Source organism: Dendrobates tinctorius, unplaced genomic scaffold, assembly GCF_039654945.1.
Source record: "Dendrobates tinctorius isolate UK_male_01 unplaced genomic scaffold, ASM3965494v1 ptg000022l, whole genome shotgun sequence".
Classification (NCBI taxonomy): Eukaryota; Metazoa; Chordata; class Amphibia; order Anura; family Dendrobatidae; genus Dendrobates; species Dendrobates tinctorius.
Genome location: NW_027361690.1, coordinates 49,032,259 through 49,057,899, shown reverse-complemented (window position 1 = coordinate 49,057,899; position 25,641 = coordinate 49,032,259). Strand labels below are relative to the sequence as shown.

Below are 25,641 nucleotides of genomic sequence, written 5' to 3'. Positions count from 1 at the left end.
TGTTGGTGTGGTGGGCGGTGATGGATCCTGCAGACTACGCCACTTGTAGTATGTGTGCTGACTGGGGGGTGGTCCCTTTCAGCTGCGAGACAGACTGACGACAGATGCAGAAACTCATTCAACCAGGTCCAACTTTATTGGGTGTTCTCTTGAAATCCACAGCAAACATGACAGCTTCTGCACATAGAGCTGGGTACCTGTCACCTCCTCCTACTCTAGTTGGCAAAGACCCTCTGGGTTCTTGCACCGTGGCTGCTGTTAGGCCCACAGCCACAGCGCTTTCCCCAGCCAAGTCTGCCCCCTGTGACATTTACTGCCCCTTCAGTGTCCAGCCGTCCGGTACCCCAGGCGTCCTTCAGTCAACAGCTGTCCTGTCAGGGCCACCCCCCCTCCGAGTATCCGTCTCTCTCCTCTGTCTCTCCTGAGCTCTTCTCTCTTCTGTCTCCTCATGGGTATCTGCCCTACCCGTGGGACTCTCTTCCCTTTTATTTCCTTAATCTGGAAATCCCCGTCTCAGTCCCATAACTCCGCCCTCCATGACTCTGCGTTTCCCTAGCCTAAAGCTGCTGTTAAGTCCTTTTCTCACTACCCTATGTCTCCATCTTGTGGCCAAAACCCGGTACTACACCGTCTCTTACTAATTCTAGCTGTTTCCCTAGACATGTATACGAATTCTCAGCAAACAGTGTACACAATATATTTTACATGTTCCTTCTGCATCAGACAGGTCCATAGTCCATAGGTCAGTCCTCCCGCCTATACGTGCACCAGAGGAAGGTGTTGGAATTGTGCACGTAGCAGGTTCAGAACAACCACGTCCTCTCCCTGCATCAGGTACACCACCATCAGCAGCTACACCAGCACCACCATGACCACTCCTATGTCCCTTATTTGATGCTCTCCTCATTTTTGGAAGTTGATTTTGTAAACACTACTCATAAAGCAATCGTAGAAGGGTAGATTTATTTATTTACAACAGTACTAAAAAAAACACAGTGACCTGAAAAATTATGTTTGATGCCAATTATTTATTTCCCAGACTCACAAAAACACTGAAAAATTTTGAGACACAGAAATGGCAACAACAAGGCTGATGTGAAATATTGATTTGCAAAAGCACTAGAAGACACACACCAGTCCTTAAAAAATATTTTTGGGGCCTAAAAATGGCAACAAGACAGCTGATGCAATATATTGTTTTACAAAAGTAGTAGAAAACACACACCAGGACTGAAAAAGTATATTTGAGGCCTATAAATGGAAACGACACAACTGATGCAATATATTGATATGCAAAAGTACTACAAAACACACAACAGGCCTGAAAAAAGTGTTTTTGGGGCCTTCAAAGGCCAACAAGATGGCTGATGCGATATATTGATTTGCAAAAGCACCAGAAAACACAGACCAGTCCTTAAAAATTGTTTTTGGGACCTAGAAATGGCAACAAGATAGCTGATGCAATATATTACTTTGCAAAAGTAGTAGAAAACACACACTAAGTCTGAGAAAGTATATTTTGGGCTTAGAAATGACAACGACACAGATGATGCAATATACAGTATTGATATGTTAAAGTACTACAAAACACACGTTAGACCTGAAAAAGTGTCTTTGGGGCCTACAAAGGCCAACGAGATGACTGATGCGATATATTGATTTGCAAAACTACCCGAATACAAAGGCTTAAAGGACAATACTCCCACAGCCGGTGGGGTGCACAGTACACACAGCAGCTTCAAGGACAGTATTCCCACAGGCGCAGGGGGGTGCAGAGTTCACACAGCAGCTTCAAAAACAGCTGCTGTGTGTACTCTGCACCCCCACCCTTTCACAGTAATCAAAATAAAAAAAATAGTAAAACAGACCCCCTTTATCACCCCCTTAGTTAGGTAAAAATAAAATAAAAAGTGTTTATTTCCATTTTTCCATTAGGGTTAGGATTACAGTTGGGCTTATAGTTGGGTTAATAGCTAGGGTTAGGGTTTTGGCTAGGGTTTGGGTTATGGTTGGGGTTATAGTTGGGATTATAGGTAGGGTTAGGGTTGGGCTAGGGTTAGGGTTATGGTTGGCGTTATACTTGGGGTTATAGCTAGGGTTAGGGTTGGGCTAGGGTTATGGTTGGTGTTAAAAGTTGGGGTTATAACTAGGGTGAGGGTTATTCTAGGGTTAGGGATGGGGCTAGGGTTAGGGTTGTGTTGCGGTTAAGGTGGTGGTGTTGGGGTTAGGGTTGTGGTTATGAATTTAGTTAGGGTTGGGATTAGGGTTAGGGGTGTGTTTGGGGTTTGGGTTGGGTTTAGGGCTGTGTTAGGGTTGAAGTTAGAATTGAGGGTTTCCACTGTTTAGGTACATCAGGGGGTCTCCAAACGTGGCATGACGCCCACCATTGATTCCAGTCAATTTTGCGTCAAAAAGTCAAACGGTGCTCCCTCCATTCTGAGCCCTGCCATGCGCCCAAACAGTGGCTTTCCCTCACATACAGGCTATCGGCATACTCTAGAGAAATTGCACAACAAATTTTGTGGTCCATTTTCTCCTGATATCCTTTTGAAAATAAAAAATTTGGTTGAAAAGTAAATTTTTTGTGAAAAAAGTAAAATGTTCATTCTTTCCTTCCACATTGCTTTCGTTCTGGTGAAGCACCTGAAGGTTAATAAACTTCTTGAATGTGATTTTGCACACCTTGAGTTTTTAAAATGGTGTCACTTTTGGGTATTTTCTGTCATATTGACCCCGCAAACTCACTTCAAATGTGAGGTGGTCCCTAAAAAAATGGTTTTGTAAATTTTGCTGGAAATATGAGAATCGCTGGTCAAATTTTAACCCCTATAACATCCTAAGAAGAAAAAAACTATGATTCCAAAATTGTGCTGATGTAAAGTAGACATGTGGGAAATGTTATTTATGAACTATTTTGTGCGATATGACTCTGATTTAAGGTCACAAAAATTAAAAGTTTGAAAATTGCTAAATTTTTCTAAATTTTTGCCAAATTTCCATTTTTTTCATAAATAAATGCAAGTCATATTGAAGAAGTTTTATCACTAACATGAAGTACATTATGTCACGAATAACCAAGATCCGTTGAAGCATTCCAGAGCTATAACTTCATAAAGTGACAGTGGTCAGAATTGTAAAAATTGGCTTGGTCATTAAGTACCAAATTGGCCTTGTTACTAAAGGGTTAAATGGAGGAAAAAAATGTAAAGTTTCTAAGAAAAAAAAATGGTGCCATTTTCTGAGACCCGCAGAGTCTCCATTTTTTGTGATTTGGGGCTGGGTGAATGGTTATTTTTTCAACCAATCTGAAGATGTACCTATTTCCATTTTGGGATAGATAAGGTGTTTTGATTGCCTGTTATTGCATTTTATTGCAATGCTGGGGCAACCAAAAACTGTAATTCTAGCAGTTTGTTTTTTTGCATTATGCCATTTACCAATCGGATTAATATTCTTTAGATTTTGATAGATCAGATATTTCGGAACTCATTGATGCCAAACATGTATTTTTATTTTTTTATTGTTTTATTTTGAATGGGGCAAAAGGGGGATGATTTGAACTTTTATGATTTTTTCATTTTTTTATATATTTTTTTTTACTTTTACTGGCTTCAATAGTCTTCTTAGGAGACTTGAAGCTGCAATTTTTCTATTGCTTGATGAAATCAGCTGTCATGTGTCAGGAAAGATGCTGATTCAGCGCCAGAGCCTGCATCAAATGGAGGGAGACAACCTTGGATCTACCTATACGTCTAAGGTTGTAAAGGGGTTAAAGGGATATTCTGAAGATGGCAGATTGCTTCTTATCCACAGGATAGGGAATAGTTTAAGAATAGCTAAGTGTTCAATCACTGAGACTCCCTACCAATCCAAAGAACAGGGCTCTTTAAAGATCCGTTTTGAATGGGACAAAGGTCTGCATGCTCGAACTTTGCTCCATTCACAGTCTATGGGACTATTAGAAATAGCCAAGCACTATGCTTGGCTCTCTCCAGTAATAATACAGATAATGAATGTATTAAAAACACATGAGACATGCACAAGAATGAACAGGTCAGTAAGAAACTGTTCACACCACCTAAAGACTGAAACACAAAGAAAAAACGCAGTATGACAAATGTGCAAAAATACTCTGTTGTAAAAAATACACAACAGTAGACAGCTAGTGCTAGTAAAAAATGATAACAAGAACAGGGTATTTAGTTGATACGTTTTTTGCAAAAAATGTATACGAAGCCACTCCACCACGTCACGGTAACCTTTTTCGGAGCAGTCCTATCTAATGTATTTAAAACCTGATCATGTGAACAATACCTACATGAGCAGGATTCAGAAAGGCACTGCACGGTATGGGCACGCTGGGCAAAATGGCTCTTGTGCATGTCCCACAAGAGAGAGGCGGGGATCTCCCAAAGCTTGCATAAGCAAGAAATTAGTGGATTAAAAACACATGAGACATGCACAAGAATGAACAGGTCAGTAAGAAACTGTTCACACCACCTAAAGACTGAAACACAAAGAAAAAACGCAGTATGACAAACATGCAAAAATACTCTGTTGTAAAAAATACAAAACAGTAGACAGCCAGTGTTAGTAAAAAATGGTAACAAGAACAGGGTATTTAGTTGATACGTTTTTTGCAAAAAATGTATACGAAGCCACTCCACCACGTCACGGTAACCCTTTTCGGAGCAGTCCTATCTAATGTATTTAAAACCTGATCATGTGAACAATACCTACATGAGCAGGATTCAGAAAGGCACTGCACGGTATGGGCACACTGGGCAAAATGGCTCTTGTGCATGTCCCACAAGATAATGAATGTAGTAGAGAACTAGAATACGTACCTCTTTACCCCATTAAAAACAGCTTTGAAGAGCCTAATTGCTGGGCCCAGAGCCACATTATTGGGATTGATGAGGGCCCCATGGGTAGGATCCCTATGGATAGAGGATAATGTATTACAGGTGCATCTCACAAAATTGGAATATCATCAAGAAGTTAATTTATTTCAGTTCTTCAATACAAAAAGTGAAACTCATATTTTATAGAGTCATTACAGAGTGATTTATTTCAAGTGTTTATTTCTGTTAATGTTGATGATTATGGCTTACAGCCAATGAAAACCCAAAAGTCATTATCTCAGTAAATTAGAATACTTCATAACACCAGCCTGAAAAATGATTTTAAAATCCGAAATGTTGGTCAACTGATATGTATGTTGAGTAAATGTCCTCAATACTTGGTCGGGGCTCCTTTGGCATCAATTACTGCATCAATGCGGTATGTCATTTGAACTCTTATTACACATCTTATGCTTTTATCTCATTGTAGGGCTTGGATATCACAAATTTTTATTCCTTATTTTGTTTATTTTTAAATATAAAGTTATAAAATATCTACATACATGTACGGCTAAACTACACAAGCACTATGTCTAAGGCCTCTTTCACACTTCAGTTTTTTGCATCAGTCAAAATCCGCCAAAAGGACGGATGGAGGATCCGTTTTAGTACTGATGACAATGGATGCCACCTGTCCGTTTTTTTGACGGATCCGACAAATGAAGAATTTTAAAGGAATCGTAGCCTGGAAAAGGAGAGAGAGAGAGAGAGAGAATTTTTTTTTTTTGTCAGGCACCCAGAAAGAATTTCGGGTTAAATGAGTGTCTGGAGGATCCGCCAGTGAAAAAAAACGTTGCAAGCTCCGTTTTGAAATCTTTGAGGATGGTGACGGACAGCAACTTTTGGCGGATCCTCAAAAAAACGGATGCAACGGACGGCAATCCGTCACAATCCGCCATTAATGGAAGTCAATGGGGAAAAAAAACGGATCCTCAAAAGAAAATTGTGGATCCGTTTTTTCAAAACCTGGCGGATTGTGACTGATTGTAAAAAAACTGAAGTGTGAAAGAGGCCTTAGAGATCATAGCAAGGCGTCCTTGAATGCTTGTCCTAATCTGACCTCTTTATATTTTTATATCAAAAGTGTATTAATCTTTCAGGATGGAGTGGTGCCTGGGGCACCATCATTAAAGTTTAGTATGGTAACAATAATAATTAGGCAGAAAGAAACTGCCCAAATCATAAAAAGTGATGAGTAATGTAAGGGAATGCAATGAAAAATAACTCTCTCAGATTCATCTACTGTATGATACAAGTCACACTTTATAATTTACTCCAAATTACCCACATCAAACCTTTTGTGTTGTGATATTGGCAATATATCTGTGTAATTATTCATTAAAGGTGTGGTCCTAAGTCCACTGTCCAAAGTAATTTTCCTGCTAAATTCCAATCTATCTAGTACCATAAACTAAGCTATTTTTAATGTACTTGAATTCCCTTTCCTTCTCTAACTACACTATTTAACTGCACAATGTGCACACTGACAGTGCTCTCTCCGTTGCCAGCTCAGATCAGCAGTATTGAACTGGCAACAGAGCGCACTGTTAGGCTGTGTTCACATGTAGCGGTTTTTTGCGTTGTTGCGGCAATTTTAAAAATGCGATTTTGCCGCGAAAATACAAAAAAAAGCATCCCTTGCAATCATATGGCATTCCGCACATGCTGTGCTATTGCTGCAGATTTTTCCGTGGCGGAATTGCATCGTGGAAAAATATGCAGCATGCTCATTCTTTGTGCGGAATCGTGGGAAAATCCGCACACATAGGAATGCATTGTTCTGCTTACTTTCCGCATGTGGCTGTGCCCACCATGCGAAATGTAAGCAGAATATTTGCGGATGGTACCCATGGTGTGGAGGAGAGGAGATTCTCCTCCAGACTCTGGGTACCATATCCCTGTAAAAAATAGAATTAAAATAAAAAAATCGTCATATTCTCACCTTCCGATGTCCCTCGCAGCATCACCAGACCTCAGCAATACTCCCGGCAGGTCCCGTTCCCAGTGATGCATGGCGACAATGACCTTTGATGACGTTGCGGTCTCGCGATACTGTAGCGGTCTCGCGAGACCGCGACGTCATCAAAGGTCATTGTCGCCATGCATCACTGGGAACGGGATCTGCCGGGAGCATCGCGATGATTGGGAACGCTGCGAGGGATGCCGGAAGGTGAGAAAAACACCATTTTTTATTTTTTTAATTATTTTTAACATTAGATCTTTTTACTACTAATGCTGCATAGGTAGCCTCAATAGTAAAAAGTTGGTCACACTCGTCAAACACTATGTTTGACGAGTGTGACCAACCTGTCTATCAGTTTTCCAAGCGATGCTACAGATCGCTTGGAAAACGCTAGCATTCTGCAAGCTAATTATGCTTGCAAATCGCTAGTTTTTCAGCGGGAAATAGGCGGGAATTGAATTGCGGTTTTCCTGCCGAATGGAATTCCGGAATTCCTGCGGAAATTTCCACGGCAATTCTGCAACATGTGCACAAAGCCTTAGTGTGTGTTGTAAGATGAATACTCGGCTTTCAGAGACCAGCGCTTCCCCCCCAAAGTTGCTGGTTTCTGCACAATAGGAATTCTGACAATGCCAGCTTGTTACTGCTCATCTGTACTGGCAACAAAGAACGTGCTGTCATTGTGTACATTGCACTCTGCGCAGATACTGGCCAAGCCCCTGAAATGAGCATCACTGGTGATGAGACAGAGGCTGCAGCAGTGATTAGCAAATGAAGCATCATCAAAAAGGGAGTGAAGAAAAAAGAAAAGCAATTATTGTAAGTAGGGAAAGATGATTAATTTCTGTGTTCTATTCGTGGTTATTCACAGATAGAAAACCTACCCATTATTGTATATGGGGCTGTTCACATATCTGTGGTTTATTTTAGAACCTACCATTATTAAAATAAGAAAAGGAGACATGTCCAACTTTGATACAATTCATGAATCAAAATATCACAACTGTAAAAAAGCAACTATTAGCTATTGGATGATTTTTTATTTATTTTATTTTATTAGCCATAACATCTATGTATTTTGGAGATTATAATACTAATATGTGAGGAAATGGATGTGTGAGCTAAACAGTAGTACGTCATTTCTTTTGATTCATTTCTTTATTATTGAGGGATGTATCAAACTCCCGAAACAATTGCTCATTACTTGTCCAAAGTATTAGCACATAATCTATAAACTTTAGATATCCGACTATTTGTGATGTATAGCTTTCATTAGCCTCTCTGAAAACCATGGTTTCCTCCCTCCAGCCCAGGATAAGATTAGCATAAGTGGGGGCACAAGGGCTCCCCATAGATTTCCGCCAGTGCTGGTGGAAGTACTTGACATCAAATAAAAATAATTGTGTAATAATATCACCTCTAAAAGGTACAAAATAAAGATGTAATGTCTCTGTAGATGTCATCTTCTAGCATCCCAAAAAAGTTTAACAACTATATATCCTGCCTCATGGAGAATGGAGCTATTCAGGGCCTCTACATCCATCCAGGCTAGTCCTCTCTAGACATCCATAGCGTCTCAGACATATGAAGGAAGGGCCAACACAAATTGCCTCAATACTGTGTCATCGTAGGTACTAATACCCTGTGTGATGCTTGTTATACAGGACACTATTGGCTGTCCCTTCAGTGGTGTATAGCCATTATGTACCTACAGCCGGTAACCGAGTGTTGCAGTTTTGTAGATTTTTAGGACTCGGAAACAATAAATCCTTCTTATCTATCAGATTCCCCTCAAAGTCTTGACTTGGCAGTCAATTCATATCTCTCAAAAAGATGTTTGTTGGCTCACCTTCAAGGATTTCATAAAAATTCTCATTTGACCTCATTTGACAAAATACCGAGCGACATATGCTTATATTGTGATCTTTCAAGTATCATACTATTGCTATCTTGATCCAGGGGTTAACTTTTCTCAGCCTCAGTCTGGTTTCCTGTTTTCTATTTAGCTCCCCTGCATCCTGCAGGCGGTGTCAGCTATACAGGGTGGGCCATTTATATGGATACACCTGGGTGGGCCATTTATGAAGATGCAATCCAAAATGGCTGACTTCAAAATGGCTGCCATGTTCACCACCCATCTTGAAAAGTTTTCATCCTCCCATATACTAATGTGCCACAAACAGGAAGTTGATATCACCAACCATTTCCATTTAATTTTGGTTTATCCATATAAAAGGCCCACCCAGGTTTATACATATAAATGGCCCACCCTGTAGCTCTGCATTCGATGTGTATCTGACTCTAGTATATGATTGGCTCTGCTGTGATCCCTGACTTGCCCCGTGTCTGTTTATTCCCTCTGTCTATCCTGACTCAGTGGTTTCCCTGTAAGTTTTTTACCTCCCTGGTTTTGACTTGGCTTGCATTCAGACCTGCTTCTGTCTTTGTCTTATCCACTCCTCACCGTTGCTGACCCCCTGGCTTGTTTCTGACCACGTATACTGCTGTGACCACTGGTACTTCTGCTCCTGACTGTTTCAGACTTGGCTTATCTGACCATTCTTTCGGCACCTGGTGGTGCTTGTGCTGCTTCTCAATGTTGCTACTCTGTGTGTGCAACCTCTCTTCCCTCACCAGCACCCCCTGGTGGAGATTGCGCTATATTGCACTGCAGTAGCATGACAATTGCCCCCTTTGTCTGAGGGACTAATAATTGATTGATCCTTTCTGAGTTCAACAATTCAATCTTAGAGAGATTAGTGTAGCCTCACTGACTAGTTTTGATGCTCTCCATTGCGTTTCCCACCATTTCCTCAAAGATGTCAGTGTGACTGGTATCACTAATCAGCGGGGTACTTAGAGCTTTAAATTTGGTGAATGGTCATTCTCCAATCTCACCTTGACCCTCTAACCACAATTCTTTAACCTGGTGAAGGTCCAGTAGGTTGATCTTACCAATCCCTAAATATGTTCATTTTTTTGTGTTCCAACTGCTTCATGAATTTAGCCCAGAGTAGTTTTTTGTAAAAAGGGCCAAGTCCTTTGCCCATTCAAAGGTCTCAAATCTTGCTGTTGACACAAAGGACAACCCTCTTGATAACAATCTTATGTCATGTTAGGTTAGCGTCTTACTGGATAAATTGATGACCTTGAGATCATCACCTGGGGTTTTTTTGCGCCACATGGGGGTTTTTTTGCCTTCCTCTGGATCAACATGTTAGGGCAAGTTAGGATAGGATATGGGTTGAACTAGATGGATTTAAAGTCTTCCTTCAACCTTAATAACTATGTTACTATGTTACCTGTTTCCCCCTCACTCTCTACTCCGGGACTACCAGGTGACAATTCACTATTTCTTGATGGTAATTGACCATAGGCCGATCTGTCTGTGTGTGAATACCTATCATAATTAGGGTTGTTTCCATTGGTTCAAATCTCATATCCATTTAGATCCAGATAATTGATGCTGTTCCCCTCTTATTCCTTTCTCTCTCAAAGCATATAGTGTGTGATGGGTGGTCCTTGCAGTAAAAAAGAAAAGGAGGAGTAAGAGGAAGCCGATGATGAAGTGGCTGCGAGGGACAGATGATTTATGCCCTGAGCAGATGTTTTTAAATTTCGGGGGGAATATGTCTCATTGTGTAGAACCCTAGAGAATCTCACAATTAGAGATGAACGACTTTGCCTTTTTTATGGTCGAGTCGGGTTTCATAAAACCCGACTTTCTCAAAAGTCAGGTCGAACGAAATTGGCTGACTATAGGGAAAAGGCGGAGGCCGACTGAAACACAAAACCCAATGTAAGTCAATGGGGAAGCAAAGTCGGCAGGGAGAGGACAGTAAACACACCTACAGTGCCCATTTCAATGCCAGAAACATCAATTCTTATTGCTGAAGCTTGTCAACCTTAATTTTACTTCATAATAATAGTTACGCATTGAAAACTGGGGGTTATTTGGCTAAAGTTGTGGGGGGGTAGGGCTGGCTCCAGGTTTTCGTGTGCCCTGGGCCAAAGAGTGTAAGTGTGCCCTTTTAACATATACCACAACTCATGATGCTCTGATATGGCACAGAAATATAGGTATAGTACCATGACAAATACTTCACTGCTTACATGACATGACTGATCTATTTTAAATTGTACAATAGCTCAAAAAAAGGACAGCATATTACTCCATACAGTATTATGGCCACCACATTGTGCGCCATACAGAATAATGAGCCCCATATATTTCTCCATACAGAATAATTGGCTGCATATAATGTTCCATACATTATATGATGAGCTCCACATAATGCTACAGTATATGATGGCCCCATGGACGATGCTCCAGTGTGTTATGGGCCCAAATAATGCTCCACATATAATGGGCTCCATTTCTAATGCTCCAGTGTATAATGAGCCCCGTAAATGCTGCTCTAGTGTCTGATGTCCCCAATCTGGAATGCTCCAGTATATGATGGGCCTCATGGATGATGCTCTAGTGTCTTATGGGCCCTAATAATGCTCCATATATAATGGGCCCCATTTCTAATGCTCCAGTGTATAATGTGCCCCTTAGATGCTGCTCCAGTGTCTGATGTCCCCATTTGGAATGCTCCTGTATATGATGGGCCTTATGGATGATGCTCCAGTGTCTTATGGGCCCTAATAATGCTCCATATATAATGGGCCCCATTTCTAATGCTGCAGTGTATCATGTGCCCCATAGATGCTGCTCCAGTGTCTGATCTGCCCCATTTGGAATGCTCCAGTATATGATGGGCCTCATGGATGATGCTCCAGTGTCTTATGGGCCCTAATAATGCTCCATATATAATGGGCCCCATTTCTAATGCTGCAGTGTATCATGTGCCCCATAGATGCTGCTCCAGTGTCTGATCTGCCCCATTTAGAATGCTCCAGTATATGATGGGCCCCATGGATGATGCACCAGTGTCAGATGTCCCCCATTTTGAATGCTCCAGTATATGAGGGGCCCCATTTTTAATTAACCCAGGCATGGTATGTTAAAAGAGATCCATGGAGTAATCTGAAGTGTGTGCTGCCGCCTCCTTCACTTTTGGTGTGGGTGAAGGACACAATGAAAGTGGTTGCTCCTGACCAGAAGCCGCACATACGACTTTTAAACTTCAGAAGAGGAGGCAATAGAGCTGGAGGCTGTTTCAGCAATGTAAGCCAAAAGCAGTTCCTGGTGCTCCGGCATTAAAAGCAGTCTACCTACTCCCAGAAAACGGAGCCTTCCAGGCCTTCCAGAGCTACACCATGACGCAGGCTCAACACCTCCTGCCTTAGCTGCTATTGTGTTTTTGGCACTACCAGCAGATGCACCACCACCACCATCAGTACCAGATTGCCCCCCACACCCACGTCCGCGTCCTCTTCCACCATACCTCCTCATGTTTTAGAAAATTGACCCAAAATACCAGCAGATATATGGTACTGTATCAGAAGCGTACAGCTCTATTCAGTCTAGGGATAACAGTAAATCTCCGTATATATTTCATGAGTCATACACAGACGCTCACAGGCTCAGTATGGATTACCCAATAAAATAAAAAGGTGAAAAAGGGTACAGTATCACCAGATACAAGGTATATATAGTATAGTGTAAACATTCTGAATCTCCGTATACATTTCAAGAGAAATATGCAGCACTCACCAATATAGCTGAAATTTCAGGAGGCAGACACAAATGCTCTCAGGCCCAGTATGGATTGTGTTGGCCAAATTTGAAATCTCGGTATATATTTCCGGAGTCATCCTCAGACGCTCACTCAGTCTGGGTTTGACCATAATAAAAAATGTTGTAAAAAAGGTACTGGATAACAAGATAGCAAGTATATATATTATAGGGTACAATTTAAATCTCCATATACATAGTCCTGTAGTCAGTCTCAGACGCTTACTCAGTATAGATTTGACCGTAATACTAAATGTCAAACAAAGGTACTGTATAACAAGATACAAGCTGTATCGAGTATAGGGTAAAAATTGGTATCTCTGATTCACCGTATATAAAGAAGGCGTAAACCACACACGCTCACTCACAATGGATGATACCGTAATACAAAATTTTGGACAAAGGTACTGTATCAGCACACACCAGGTGTATCCAGTCTAAGGGTAATTTTAAATTTCCGTCTATACTTCCGGAGTCAGACACAGACACTCACAGGCTCAGTATGTATTACACCAGAATTTAACAAGTAGAAAAAGGGAAAGGTATTCTAAGCGTACAACAGTATACAGTGTTGTGGTACTTTTAAATCTTCGTATATATTTAAATATCAGTAAGCCAGTCCAGACTCTCCGCTACTGGAAACTACATGGATACAAGTACAGACGGAAAGTCGAGTGTTAACAGAAATTTGGGAATTACTCATCACGGGAAAACCTCCCGGTTGCAGAGGCGATGCAGACCCTCAATTACTGTGTCTGTGGAGACAGCAAAAATGGTTCTTTGTGAAGAAAGGATTGCTTTATCGCAGTAGCATGGATCACATCACCGTTACTCATCTCCATCAAACTGTGATCACAGGGAGAGATGTAGACATGGTCCTCACTGCCTATCATGATCTGTCAGGTAACTTTGGAGTGCAAAAGTCAGAAGCCACAGGCCGTAGGCGATTCTATTGGATTGGCATGAGAGGACACATTTAAAAATGTGGGCAGGAATGTCACACATCTGTGACTATCACAACTGTGAAAGGTGATCATAAAGCACCACTGCATCCGCTTGTAAGTTGACGTCCATTACAAATGGTGGCCATTGATCATCTGAAGGTAGAGGCCAGCAGGAAAGGCCATAGCTACATCTTACCCATCATCGATCAATACACCAAATTTCTAGTGGCCGTCCCTGTGAAGGATTTAACTGCCCAGACTACACAGCGGTGGAGCAGGGAGAGGTAAGTATTGCAACTTGCAAGTGCTGTGGCCATGACCAAGCGGGGGGGCACACTCGTGGTCAACGGTCCTGCACAGGTCCCCTCATAGTACGCTGGTGTGTCTGACGGCGAGTGGCCCCCCCACTGTCAGAGACACTGTATTATACTATGAGGGGCCCTGTGCCAGTGCCGTCGGCTATCTGTGGGCCCATCCACCTGTTCAGAGCAACGGCACTTACCCGGGTGCGCCAGGTGTTGACCCGAGCCATTGGGGGGGTGTGCAGCCCACTTAGGGAGGTTTAAAAAATGGCATATGTTGATGTGTTGGCTGGACATTCAGCTGCTGCAAAGGGTGGAATTGGGCAAGTCCGAGGAAGAGGAGGACAAAAGATAGGCAGTTTTCTGGGAACCTATGTGTCATCAGGTGGTCAGAAGGTGGGCCAAAATCCTTTGAAACCCATGCCTGGTTCATTTTAATGATGGTTAGATCATCAACATTTTGGGTAGACAGACGGGTCCTTTTTTCTGTCCGGATTGATCCAGCAGCACTGAAGACTGTTTCAGATAACACACTAGCAGCAGGGCAAGCGAGCTCCTGTAAGGCATTTTGTGCCAATTCAGACCAGGCGTCCAGTTTAGAGGCCCAATAGTCAAAGGGGAATGACCTGTGAGGGAGAACATCGATATGGGAGAAGTAGTTTGTAACCATAGTTGACAACTGCTGTCTCCTGTCACTTTTAATCGATGCAGTATTAGCAGTCGTGTGAGCAGTACTTGAGAAATCATTCCACAACATGGTCATTAAACCCCTGTCTCTAACACCACTTCGGCTGTGTGCAACACGAACACCTCTTCCATTGTGCCCACTACGGCTCGAGGGAGAACCAGCACCACTGCTGTGTGTGGGAAAGCCTCAAACAAACGGTTTACCAGAGATGTTTGTTTGTTAGCCAATATTATCTCTAGGTTCTCCTGTGGCATAATGTTGTGCAATTTGCCTTTGTAGCGTGGATCGAGGATGCTGGCCAGCCAGTAGTCATCATCTCTCATCATTTTGGCAATGCGGGGTTCCCTTTTTACCATCCGCAAGGCATAATCGCACATGTGGGCCAATTTTCCAGGTGTCAATGATGCACTGCCAGTGGTGGGTGGAGGAGCACTTTCTGGCAAATCCACATCCCTACAGTCACGCACAAACACTGTACCTGACCTTGGAACACCAACATTTTCTCTTGCCCACTGAGAAGCATCCTCCTGCCCAAAATAATTATCTCCCTCATCCTCCTCCTCCTCCTCTTCTTCCTCCACCTCATCCAGGACAGTTCCCTGACCAGACAACGGTTGACAGTCATCAAGGCTTCCCTCCTCCTCCTCCGCTGCAGACGCCTGATCCTTAATGTGCGTCAAACTTTGCATTAGCAGACCCATAAGTGGGATGCTCATGCTTATGATGGCGTTGTCTGCGCTTGCCAGCCGTGTGCATTCCTCAAAGCACTGAAGGACTTTACAGAGGTATTTCAGCTTTGACCATTGCACACCCGACAATTCCATATCTTCCCTCACACTGCCTGCCCATGTATCCTCCCACAAATGCATTACAGCCTGCCTCTGTTCGCACAGCCTCTCAAACATGTGCAGGGTGTAGTTCCACCTTGTTGCAACGTCTATGATTAGGCGGTGCTTGGGGAGGTGGAGCAATCGCTGCAGCTTCTGCATACGAGTGGAGTGGATGTTTGAGCGATGGATGTGCGAGCACAGTCTTCGCACCTTATAGAGCAGGGATGTTAACTCCGGATAATTATTAAGGAAGCACTGCACCACCAGGTTCAAAGTGTGAGCCAGGCAAGGTATGTGTGTGAGTTTTGCATGGGCTATGGCTGCCACAAAATTACGGCCGTTATCACTGACTACCTTGCCGGCCTCAAGATGTAGACTACCCAGCCATGACTCAGTTTGTCACGTCAAGTAGTCGGCCAATACCTCCGCGGTGTGTCTGTTGTCACCCAAAGACATCATCTTTAACACAGCCTGCTGACGCTTACCACTAGATGCTCGATAGTGGGACACCTCGTGTGCAACACTGCCAGCTGCGGATGGAGTGCTCGTGCGACTGCGCTCTGTGGACGAACTTTCACTGATAGAGGAGGAGGAGGATTGAAAGCCTACAGCCAACTGTTTCCTATACCGTGGACTAGGCAGCACTGTTCCTCCACCGCTGTCCCCAGTCAAGTACATATATAATGTGTAAGTGTAGGGAAGGTGACCTGATGGACTGACGGACTTGTCAGAATAGAGAAAGGAAGGTTTGCACAGTTTAGACAGGTGTCAGTTATTACAGTGGGGAAAGAGCTAGGAAAGTGTAGTGGACGTGCAGTACCTTGGGTTGACCATTAGAGTGCTGGGAGGAGTGTGAGCATAGGACTTGACATCAGCTTAGGGCTTAAGAAACCGTTGGTCATGGGGGGCGGAGTCAGAGGGAACCGGGAAAGATATAAGTTTGACAGGAGGGTTCCAGAAAGTTCCAGTCCCCAGGGGGAGCTCAAGTGACAGGAAGACTGTGACAGTTTGTGCACTGTGAGGAAAACCAAACCAGGGGGACTGAGGAGAGAGGAAGTCAGGGGGGTGGTCCTGACACAAGGTACCGCAACATAAACGAGGCACAGAGGTGAAGCATACCGTATTAAGGAAGACGACTGACCAGTAAAATTACTGTTGACTTACGGGCCTAAGGCGGCCACAGTGACGGACCTTTCAGGAGCGTCAATAAGTGAAGAAGGGACGGTGCGTACATGTACGTCCCTTGTGTGAAAGTGCGATGTGCATAACGGGCCCTAGAAATGGAGGGCCATGAAGTGCGGTGTACTTCTGAGGCCGTCAGGCGGACGGCGAGTGAATAAACTTGGACCTGTTGTACCCGACACTTGCCTCCATCGTGTCTCTGTTACGTCTCTGCGCGGTAAGAGAGGGACCACCCCCCAGTCCGGCCCACCAACCCTACATAAGCATCTATCCAGTCTGAAGGGGGCAACATACAGACATCACTTTTGTAGTATGCTTACAACAAATCAACAAATCATTGGAGCCATATACGGTATATATCCACCCTTGTAATCATAGGAGTGAATACTTCAATGTCTATGATCAAGTAAAGGCTTAATCAGAACACCTAACAAAACACAAATCCTTCACCAAAATGGACATAGTATTTCATAGACATTCTAGCAGCAAGAAAAACGTGGCAAAAATCGGCACATTGGGGTAAATTTCATCCATATATACCATTTCCCCACTTAGGGGTCTCCCAGGATGAATTAATACCCCTTCAAAAATAGAAGTTTGCATTCATAGCATAGAAAAAACCCCTTCAAAAATAGAAGTTTGCATTCATAGCATAGAAAAAGGAAGGATCTCACCCATATACAATATTACTGGGTTCCTCCATATAGCACATCTCCCATCTCCCTAAGGGGAATGTCATCCACTCAATGCCGACTTTTATTCCCCATTGACTTGCATTGGGGTCGGGTTTCGAATGAAACTCCAACGTTTTTTGCCCTAGTTAGACCAGTTTCATCTGACTCAAATTTTGTTTCATGAAACCCGATCCGACCAAAGTCGCTCAACTCTAGTGATAAATAAGCGAGCTATTGTAATGTATCATCGAAAAATTCCTTTTTTCATTCATTCAACTTTTGTGCCACTTTTTAACTGGGAATGACCTGTTATTCTGTGTAAAGGGTCAGAGGTGTAATTGAATTGGATTAAATTATTTAATACCTAACTACTTTTGTTGTGCTTAACCCAAATATGCTTGATTATTATCAGAAATTAGAGTGAGAAACCATTACGGTATGTTCCATTGTCACCTTCAGTTAACCTTGCAGGTAATTTGTCGCTTGAGTACATTTGCAAGTTTATATACACTAACTGGAAAACATGCAGGAGATACACAACACCATTTTTTTCTGTCCCACAATTGGAATTTTCACATGTATTTAATTATATATTATGGAAACAGATCAGTTCATATCCATTTAGTACAATGTCAGGAAGAAATAGGCTTATCTAGAGTTTGACTAGTGAATTAACCACTTCCAGACCCGCCCCATTTCCATTTTTGCATTTTCATTTTTTCCTCCCTTTGTCATCACAGCCATAATAGACATGAGTTGTACTTTTGAAACCCATCATTCATTTTACCACATAGTGTACTGGAAAACAGGAAAAAAAATTCCAAGTGCAATGAAATTGTGAAAAGAAACCCGCAAATGTTGATATTGTTTTCTGGGAATTCTTTTTACAGCATACATTGTGTTGTAAAAATGACCTTACAATATGATTCTGATCATCAGTATGATTACAGCAATATCTAACATGTTAATTTTTTTTTATTTCATATTTTGAAAAAAAATCAAGTTTGAAAAAAAATTTTTTTTGAGTTACGTTGCCATTTTCTGAGACCCATGATATTTTCATATTTTGTTGAAGGGGCTGTGTGGGGCTAATATTTTGTAGGGTTATATGACGTTTTTATTGATATCATTTTGAGATGGCTATGACATTTTGATTACTTGTTAGTGCATTTTTGTGGTATTGCAGGGACCAAAAAAATGTAATTTTGGTGTTCTTGATTTTTTTCCATTTATGCTGTTTACTGATCTGGTTAATTAATTTTATATTTTGATAGATAGTATTTTTTGGATTGTGGTGATACCACTTGTGTATTTTTTATTATCTTTATTTTTAGTTGGGGAAATGGGGGGTGATTTGAACTTTTATGTTTTTTATTTTTTCATATTTTTTAAAACTTTTTTTTTTTTTACTTTTTATTGTATTTGTAAGTCTCCTTAGTGGACTTGACCCTTCGCTCATCTGATTGCTTGTACTATATGTGGCGATGCCACAACATTGTGTGTATAGTGAAAATCACGGTCTCCTGTGAAGCATGGCCACAGGCTGAATTTCAGGGAAGCTCCATAATGACAAGCATGGAGGTCTTCAACAGACCCCCTGTTGTCATGGCAACCCATCGGCGACCCGCGATCGCATCACGAATGTGCATATGGTCCCACAGATTGATGTGCCCCTCTTCCTGCTCGCCTGTTGTTAATGCCGCTGTCAGAGATTGACTGCAGTATTAAATAGGTTAGCAATCATGGACGGCACTTTGTGCCACCTAATTGTTAGAGGCAGGTCCTGGCTCCAGCAAACAGCCAATACCTGCCGGGGATGGGGCAAGCTTACCTGATACCAACTTGTGCCGCACATGTATGGCGGATTTCGGTTAGGAGTTAGAAAACAAAGCATTCTCCAGTGGATTCAGCACCTTACTGAATCTTTTCGGCCTAATGCAATGACCTAAATATGCATGCGCAATCTGATGAAATTCTTGAATAACAAAATTATATATATAGTTGTAAAGCCAAATTGTTCAGAACTATATATACATGTGTAAAAGCAGTAATAGCCTCTCTAAAAATACAGTTCTTGCCCCTTATCTGATATACAAATAATCCACATATGAACAACTAAAATATGAATGACTTATCCCTAAGAAAGGTCATCAATATCAGATAGGTAAGGGTCAAACAGGGGTATCCCCACTGCTCAGCTCAAACCTATTCACAGTGCATGGAGCCAGAAAATTACACGTCCTTCCATTATGTTGTGGTGGTTCTTGGGAATTGCAGCTCAATTCCTTATGATCATTGAATCCTAGAATGTTAGAGTTGGAAGGGTTCTCCACGGTCATCGTGTCCAACCCCCCGCTCAATGCAGGACTTACTAAACCATCTCAGACAGATGTCTGTCCAACCTCTGTTTGAAGACTTCCTTTGGAGGAGAACTTGCCACTACTCGTGGCAGCCTATTGCATTCATCGATCACCCTCACTGTCAAAATGTTTTTTTTAAATATCTAATCTGTATCTTCTTCCTTTCAGTTTCATTCCATTGCTTTTCATGTTTCCATGTGCAACTGAGAATAAGGAGGATCTCTCTACACTGTGACATCCCTTCAGATTAAGTCTCCTCTTAGCCTTCTTTTTTGCAAGCTAAACATTCCCAGATTCTTTAACCGTTCCTCGTAGGACATATTTTGCAGTCTGCTCACCATCCTGGAAGCTTTTCTCTGAACTTACTCGAGTTTTCAATGTCTTTTTTAAAATGTGATGCCCAGAAAAGATCTGATCATATCTGGATCTGTGGTGTCCTGGTGCTATACACTGTGAACTTAAAGCAACTATAGGGCCTGAAATCATCAGATAAACAGGGGTGTTGTGTGTCAGACTACCACGGATCTGACACCGATAACCTAAGAATACGTCATCAATATCTTAGCCACCTTAATATATGCTTGAAGATATCTCACCTTAATGAGATAATGTCTACCTTTACATATGAAAAATATTTTATATTGTTCTGCTTTCTTTGCAGGTTTCCAGGATGTCCATGTCATGATCTTTGTTGGCTTTGGCTTTCTTATGACTTTCCTGAAGAAATATGGCTTTGGCAGTGTTGCGTTCAACTTCTTGCTTGCAGCCTTTGGAATACAATGGGCTTTGCTGATGCAAGGATGGTTGCACACATTTGAAGGTGGCAAGATTCATGTCAGCGTAACAAGGTGATCAGGACTGTGAAGACCTATTTTCTCTTAATTTTTCTAAACTCAATCTGTTATGTCTACTTAAATTGTTTCCTACATCCCTGGGGTCTCCATGGAAAAGATTACAAAAAAGCCCATTTTCTAGTGATGGGAAAAACATCCACTAATTACTTGAAACATGAAAACATGGCGCTTCTTTGCCTTTCATCTTTGAATTACCTCTATGCACCCTTGTTTGACAAAAATACAGTGATGGCTAGAAAATTGTGAATCTAAACAAGAAATTACATAATAGGCCAGCACTTTCCTTGTCTTGTTACCTCCATGCATGGGCCTGTACACTTTATTATGCTAAAACTACTGATCTCCCCTGCATATTCTTCTACAGAGTGCTTAGATATGCCAGAAACAAGGCAAAATTTTAGGTGCGCCTTCAAGCATTTTTGTAAGAAAAGCAAAGGGATTATTGATAATTTTTACCTTTTGAGGTATAAGATTTGTAACTAGTCAAAATTATATGAATAATATAATTTATTGTATGATAAAATAGGTGTTTTATCATATGCAAAGCCAAGGGCATAACTATAGTGTGTACAGATGTTGCAGTTGCACACATGCCCTGGAGTTAAAGGAGGCAAAGATCCAAGAACAAAACGCAGGTTAAGTTCTCAGGATGAGTTTTTGGTATTGTGTAATTTTGCTGCTCAAAAAAACATAGTGTTTTGCAATTCCAGCAAAGTATATGGGATTTAGAAAAATCTCACGCTTATTTGTGTTTTTGTTACTCAGTGTAAACTGAAATCCGCAACTTGTCAATTTCTCTTGTTAGTTTTGAACCACCACTTTAATATTTCAACCATTCAAAAACTCATTACCATACTGCTTCGGGATTCATATGCAACATGTTTTATTCAGCCCGATTTCACACACCTGTGAAGCATGGACTGAGGTCGGATTGGAAGACCAGTCCTGAGCACTGGGTCAGCCAACCTGAGATAACTGCTTTATTGGCACTTGTAAAGCCATTTGCTCAAGCAAAGAGACCTTGTCATTAGGCCAGGTAATCCGGTTCAAGCTTGGTCCATGTTTACACAGGTGTTTTACACCTTCCTGAAAAACACAACTTGACCAGCAATGGTGGACTATGAGGCAATCTCCACATCTGAAAGCACCTACTGTACAATGGACATATACAGTAACATCAGAACTGGACTAGCAAGTAATTGGACAATGTAGACTGATTTTAAGGACCATGTTTTTTTCCATTATGTGGATGTCATTATTTAGCAAGTGCAACACTAAGTGTCAACAGTATTCCCGGATAGTGTACTCTTTTAGCCTGATAACATGTGGAAAATTATTTAGGAATGATTTAAAAAACATGACAAAGAATTCAAAGCGTTGACTCCAAAATCTCCTAATCTCAATCTAATTGAACATATGTGGGATGTGCTGGCAAAACAAGTCAGGCCTATAGTAGCCCTATCCCGTATCTTAAGGCTTCTGTAGTTATAATCTTGGTGCCAAACAGGATTGGGAGAAGGAGTAAGCGAGGTAAGCTTCAGCATAGGACACTAACATGGGGGTGTATATTTTTAATGAAAATAAAGCTTAGAGATGCTTAACATCTTATCCAGCAGATGAATTCCCTGATAAATAAATGGCTCTTCCTTAAGCTGATAGAAGTGCTAATAAAACTCTATGCACTTTCCTAAATCTGAATGATGAATGAGGAGCAAAGCACTCAATAGTACAGAATAGCAGTGGTCTCTACTATACTCTTCTTCTGCTGCTTTAGATGCCAAAGCGCTGGCGCCCAGCCTCAGCGTCACCTGTCCAGTGGCACTGGCTGGCATCAGAAGCCTATGAATAGGGGAAATTTAGGCTAAAGAGGACTAGGGATGAGTGAATTTGGACAGGTGTGATTTTTTTTTTTTGGTTGGTTTGAGATTTGATTAATTTACAAGTCTCATATGTGGGTATGGTTTTATTTAGAGGCCTAGTATAAAGTTTGACTTTATTTTGGAGTCTGGTCTAGAGACTGACTTTATTTAGGAGGGGTTTGATCTGGAGTCTAATAAATGTTAACGTCTAGGCTGGGGTAATTTTGCCACGGAAAACTGGGTAAGCTTATTGACTCGAGTATAAGCAGGGCATGCATTGTCCCCTCATCTCTGTCCTGCTATGTGTGGCTCTCCCTGTCCTGTCCTGGTATGTGTGGCTCCCCATGTTGTATGCATGGCTCACCCCCTTCCCATCCTTGTATGTATGGCTCACCCCCGTCCCATTGTTGTATGCATGGCTTACCCCCCCTCCCATCCTTATATGCATGGCTCACCCCCGTCCCAAAGTTGTATGCATGGCTTACCTCCCTCCCATCCTTGTATGCATGGCTCACCCTCCTTCCATCTTTGTATGCAAGGCTCACCCCCGTCACTTTGTTATATGCATCGCTCACCCGCCATCCTTGTATGCCTGGCTCACCCCCCCTGTTCCATCATTTTATGTCTGACTCACACTCCTCATCCTACTCACTCTCCTCATGCCATCCCTGCTTCTCCTTCCCGGCGCCAGCAGCTCTTCTGTGCTGAGCGGTCACGTGGTACCGCTCATTAAGGTAATGAATATGCGCTCCACGCCTATGGGAGTGGAGACACGTGCATATTCATTGCCTTGATGAGCGGTACCATGTGACCACTCAGCACAGAGGAATAGCTGCCAGCGCCAGGACAGAGATGCAGGGATCGAGATGCAGCGACAGCCGTGCCACAGCCGCTGGCTCCTGCTGCTGCTCCGCCGCTCCTCTGGTTCCCCCTCCCCGCCGGCTTTCTGGACAATGACTGGTGTATATGCCGAGGGGGGCGTTTTCAGCACAAAAAAATATGATGAAAATCTTGGCTTATTCACGAGTATATAAGGTAATTTAATGTTTTGGTTTGGTGTCTGACTTAACATATTTGATCAGGAGTCTGATTAATGTTAGGGTCTGTACAAATGTGACAGCATAGCAATCCTTAATACATGATTGGTGAAAGTATATTAGTATATTTATTAAAAAAGTTGCAGTCACAATGATTCAACTCCATTGAAAATTGTTTATTAGTAAAATTTGCAAATTTTCTGCTGTTTGCATTGATAAAAAATAGCAATTTTCTGTCTGTTTTGACCCATAAAACAAACTTTTTAGCTAGAAAAAAATCTTACTTAAAAGTGCTTGCGCCTTATAGTCTAGAACCATCTTCCTAATCGAGGCGAAAGCTGACAGAACATCCTCCTTTCTAGATGACAAACTGCTCTTTCTCTTCTTGCACAACACTGATCATTCTGAATTGTGCAGGACAGGAGAGGATGCTATCAGGAGCAGCACTTCACTAAAGCTACATGGATGCTGCAGGCTCTGCCCAGCTAAAGTAGCTTTCGGTCATGTGATCAGTCACATACATGTAAGGAACTTCAAAATGTGCTAGCGTATACACAGAATATAGGTTTCTACAAAATTGTGTATGTTATGATGATATACCTGAGTTGTGTTTGTGTTGATGTACCTGAGCTGTGTGAGTTAATGTAGCTGTTATGTGCGTATGTTGTAGCTGAGCTGTTATGTTGATGTAAGAAGATGAGCCAAAACAGAGTCAGCGGTGTCTGGTGCCCTTTAAGGCCTGAACTATCGGGACTGTCACCACTGTTGCCGGGGGAGGTGTCTTCTGGGTGGAGGAACCTTCACGCTGGACAGCAGGGGCGTGGGGAATATAAGGAGGTCTGAGCGTGGGAATGGGTCAGACTTGGCGGGAAAGAGGCAAGATAAGGTTGACTCCTTCTCCGCTGCTCCGGCTGACAACTCCACGGCCCTCATTTCTCGGGGTGCTGACCGCAAGATTGACTTTGATGTTATTGAGTTATCGTCTGACCCTGTAAGTGTGGACAGCCCTGACCCGCCTGTGGTAACAGATAAGCTGCCTAGAGATTACTCCAAAAAGCCACACGCTGCAGCGGTCCTTGAGCATGCACACAGCTCGTGTTTGGTGCCATTCCTGAGGAATCCACATAAAGGACTGTTTCCATGTTGCAACGCACTCAAGCCAAGCAGGACCGGATCCATCAGCACAGTCGGGAGACAGTGCCTCTCGTTCCTTCATAGCAGAGCCAGAGACTTTGTCTAAGATTTGCGACACCATCGGGAGATTTTCCAGCCTTTCCCCTGCAAGAACTGCAAGCGATAAGTTACCCTGTTTCTTATTCTTGAACATTGTGTTTTGTGCAATTCCCGTTGCTGCCCTTTTAGTTTTGCCTCCCTGAGTGAAGTATTACTTGTTAATTGCCTGTTCAGTAAATTCTGTTAACCTCTTTTCTGCCTCTGGCACTTCACTGTATCCCTTGAGCATTTCTCCTTTACATTTTTGGCGTAGTCGGCAGGATGCAGTCTAATAGCACGGAGGCGGTAGAACAGGCAGCTGGGCCCAGAACCAGCATCTCTCTGGGGGCCATGTTGAGTAACTTGCCAAAATTTACGGGGTCTAATACTATGTTATGGAGTTGGACTGAATGTATGAGGGGTACGATGAGAATGCACCCTATGACCCCCGCAATCAAGGCTGAGGTGGCCATTATGGCATTAGATGGGGAGGTTAAAGACTCCATGATGCTGCATACCCCCCGAGACCAGGACACGTTTGCTAAAGTGCTTCAGATTCTGGAGGCAACCCATGGGGACCCCACTGACGTAGGAGAACTTAGGACTCGCCTGTTTAGCCATATGCAGAAAGAGGGGGAGACAGTTATGCAATATATGAATGCCCTACAAGAATTACACACCACCATTGTCAGAAAAGACGGGATGGGGATAGGGCCGACAGACGTCGTGCCGCGTGACTTGCTGGTGACTGGCCTGCAGGATGCCCTGACCAAGCAGACCCTGAGGGAGCGGGTGTGGGGAGACCCTCGTATCACTTTTGCTGACATATTGAGAGAGGTCCGCTCACGTGAACAGGAACAGGGGATGGCAGTCCCGGTAGGGAAGGTCCAGAGTGGTGAAACAGCAGTACGATCGGTAGTGGAACCCCACTAGGTTGAAGAGATGAGAAAAGAACTGTTGAACATTCAAATGGAGCTGGCTCAGATGAAAGAGAAAGTTGAGGCCGGCCAGTGCCCTGCCTGGAAGCCAAGGCGCTGCAAATGTCCATAACGAGGCCCGGAGGATCCATCGACCGATGTCTTTCGCTTGCTACAACTGCGGAGAGATAGGACATATGGCTACAAAATGTCCATGACGGGCAGGCCCCCG

The 25,641-nt window shown here is 42.7% G+C and overlaps 1 protein-coding gene across 2 annotated transcripts in view; it reads left to right on the top strand.

Annotated features, from left to right (window-relative positions):
* Positions 1-25,641, top strand: part of RHCG (Rh family C glycoprotein) — a 363,392-nt gene that overhangs the window by 130,111 nt on the left and 207,640 nt on the right. For both annotated transcript variants that reach the window (XM_073568698.1, XM_073568697.1), the window contains exon 2: positions 20,192-20,378. In XM_073568698.1, the coding sequence (XP_073424799.1) occupies positions 20,192-20,378 (187 nt within the window). The remainder of the gene's footprint in view (positions 1-20,191; positions 20,379-25,641) is intronic.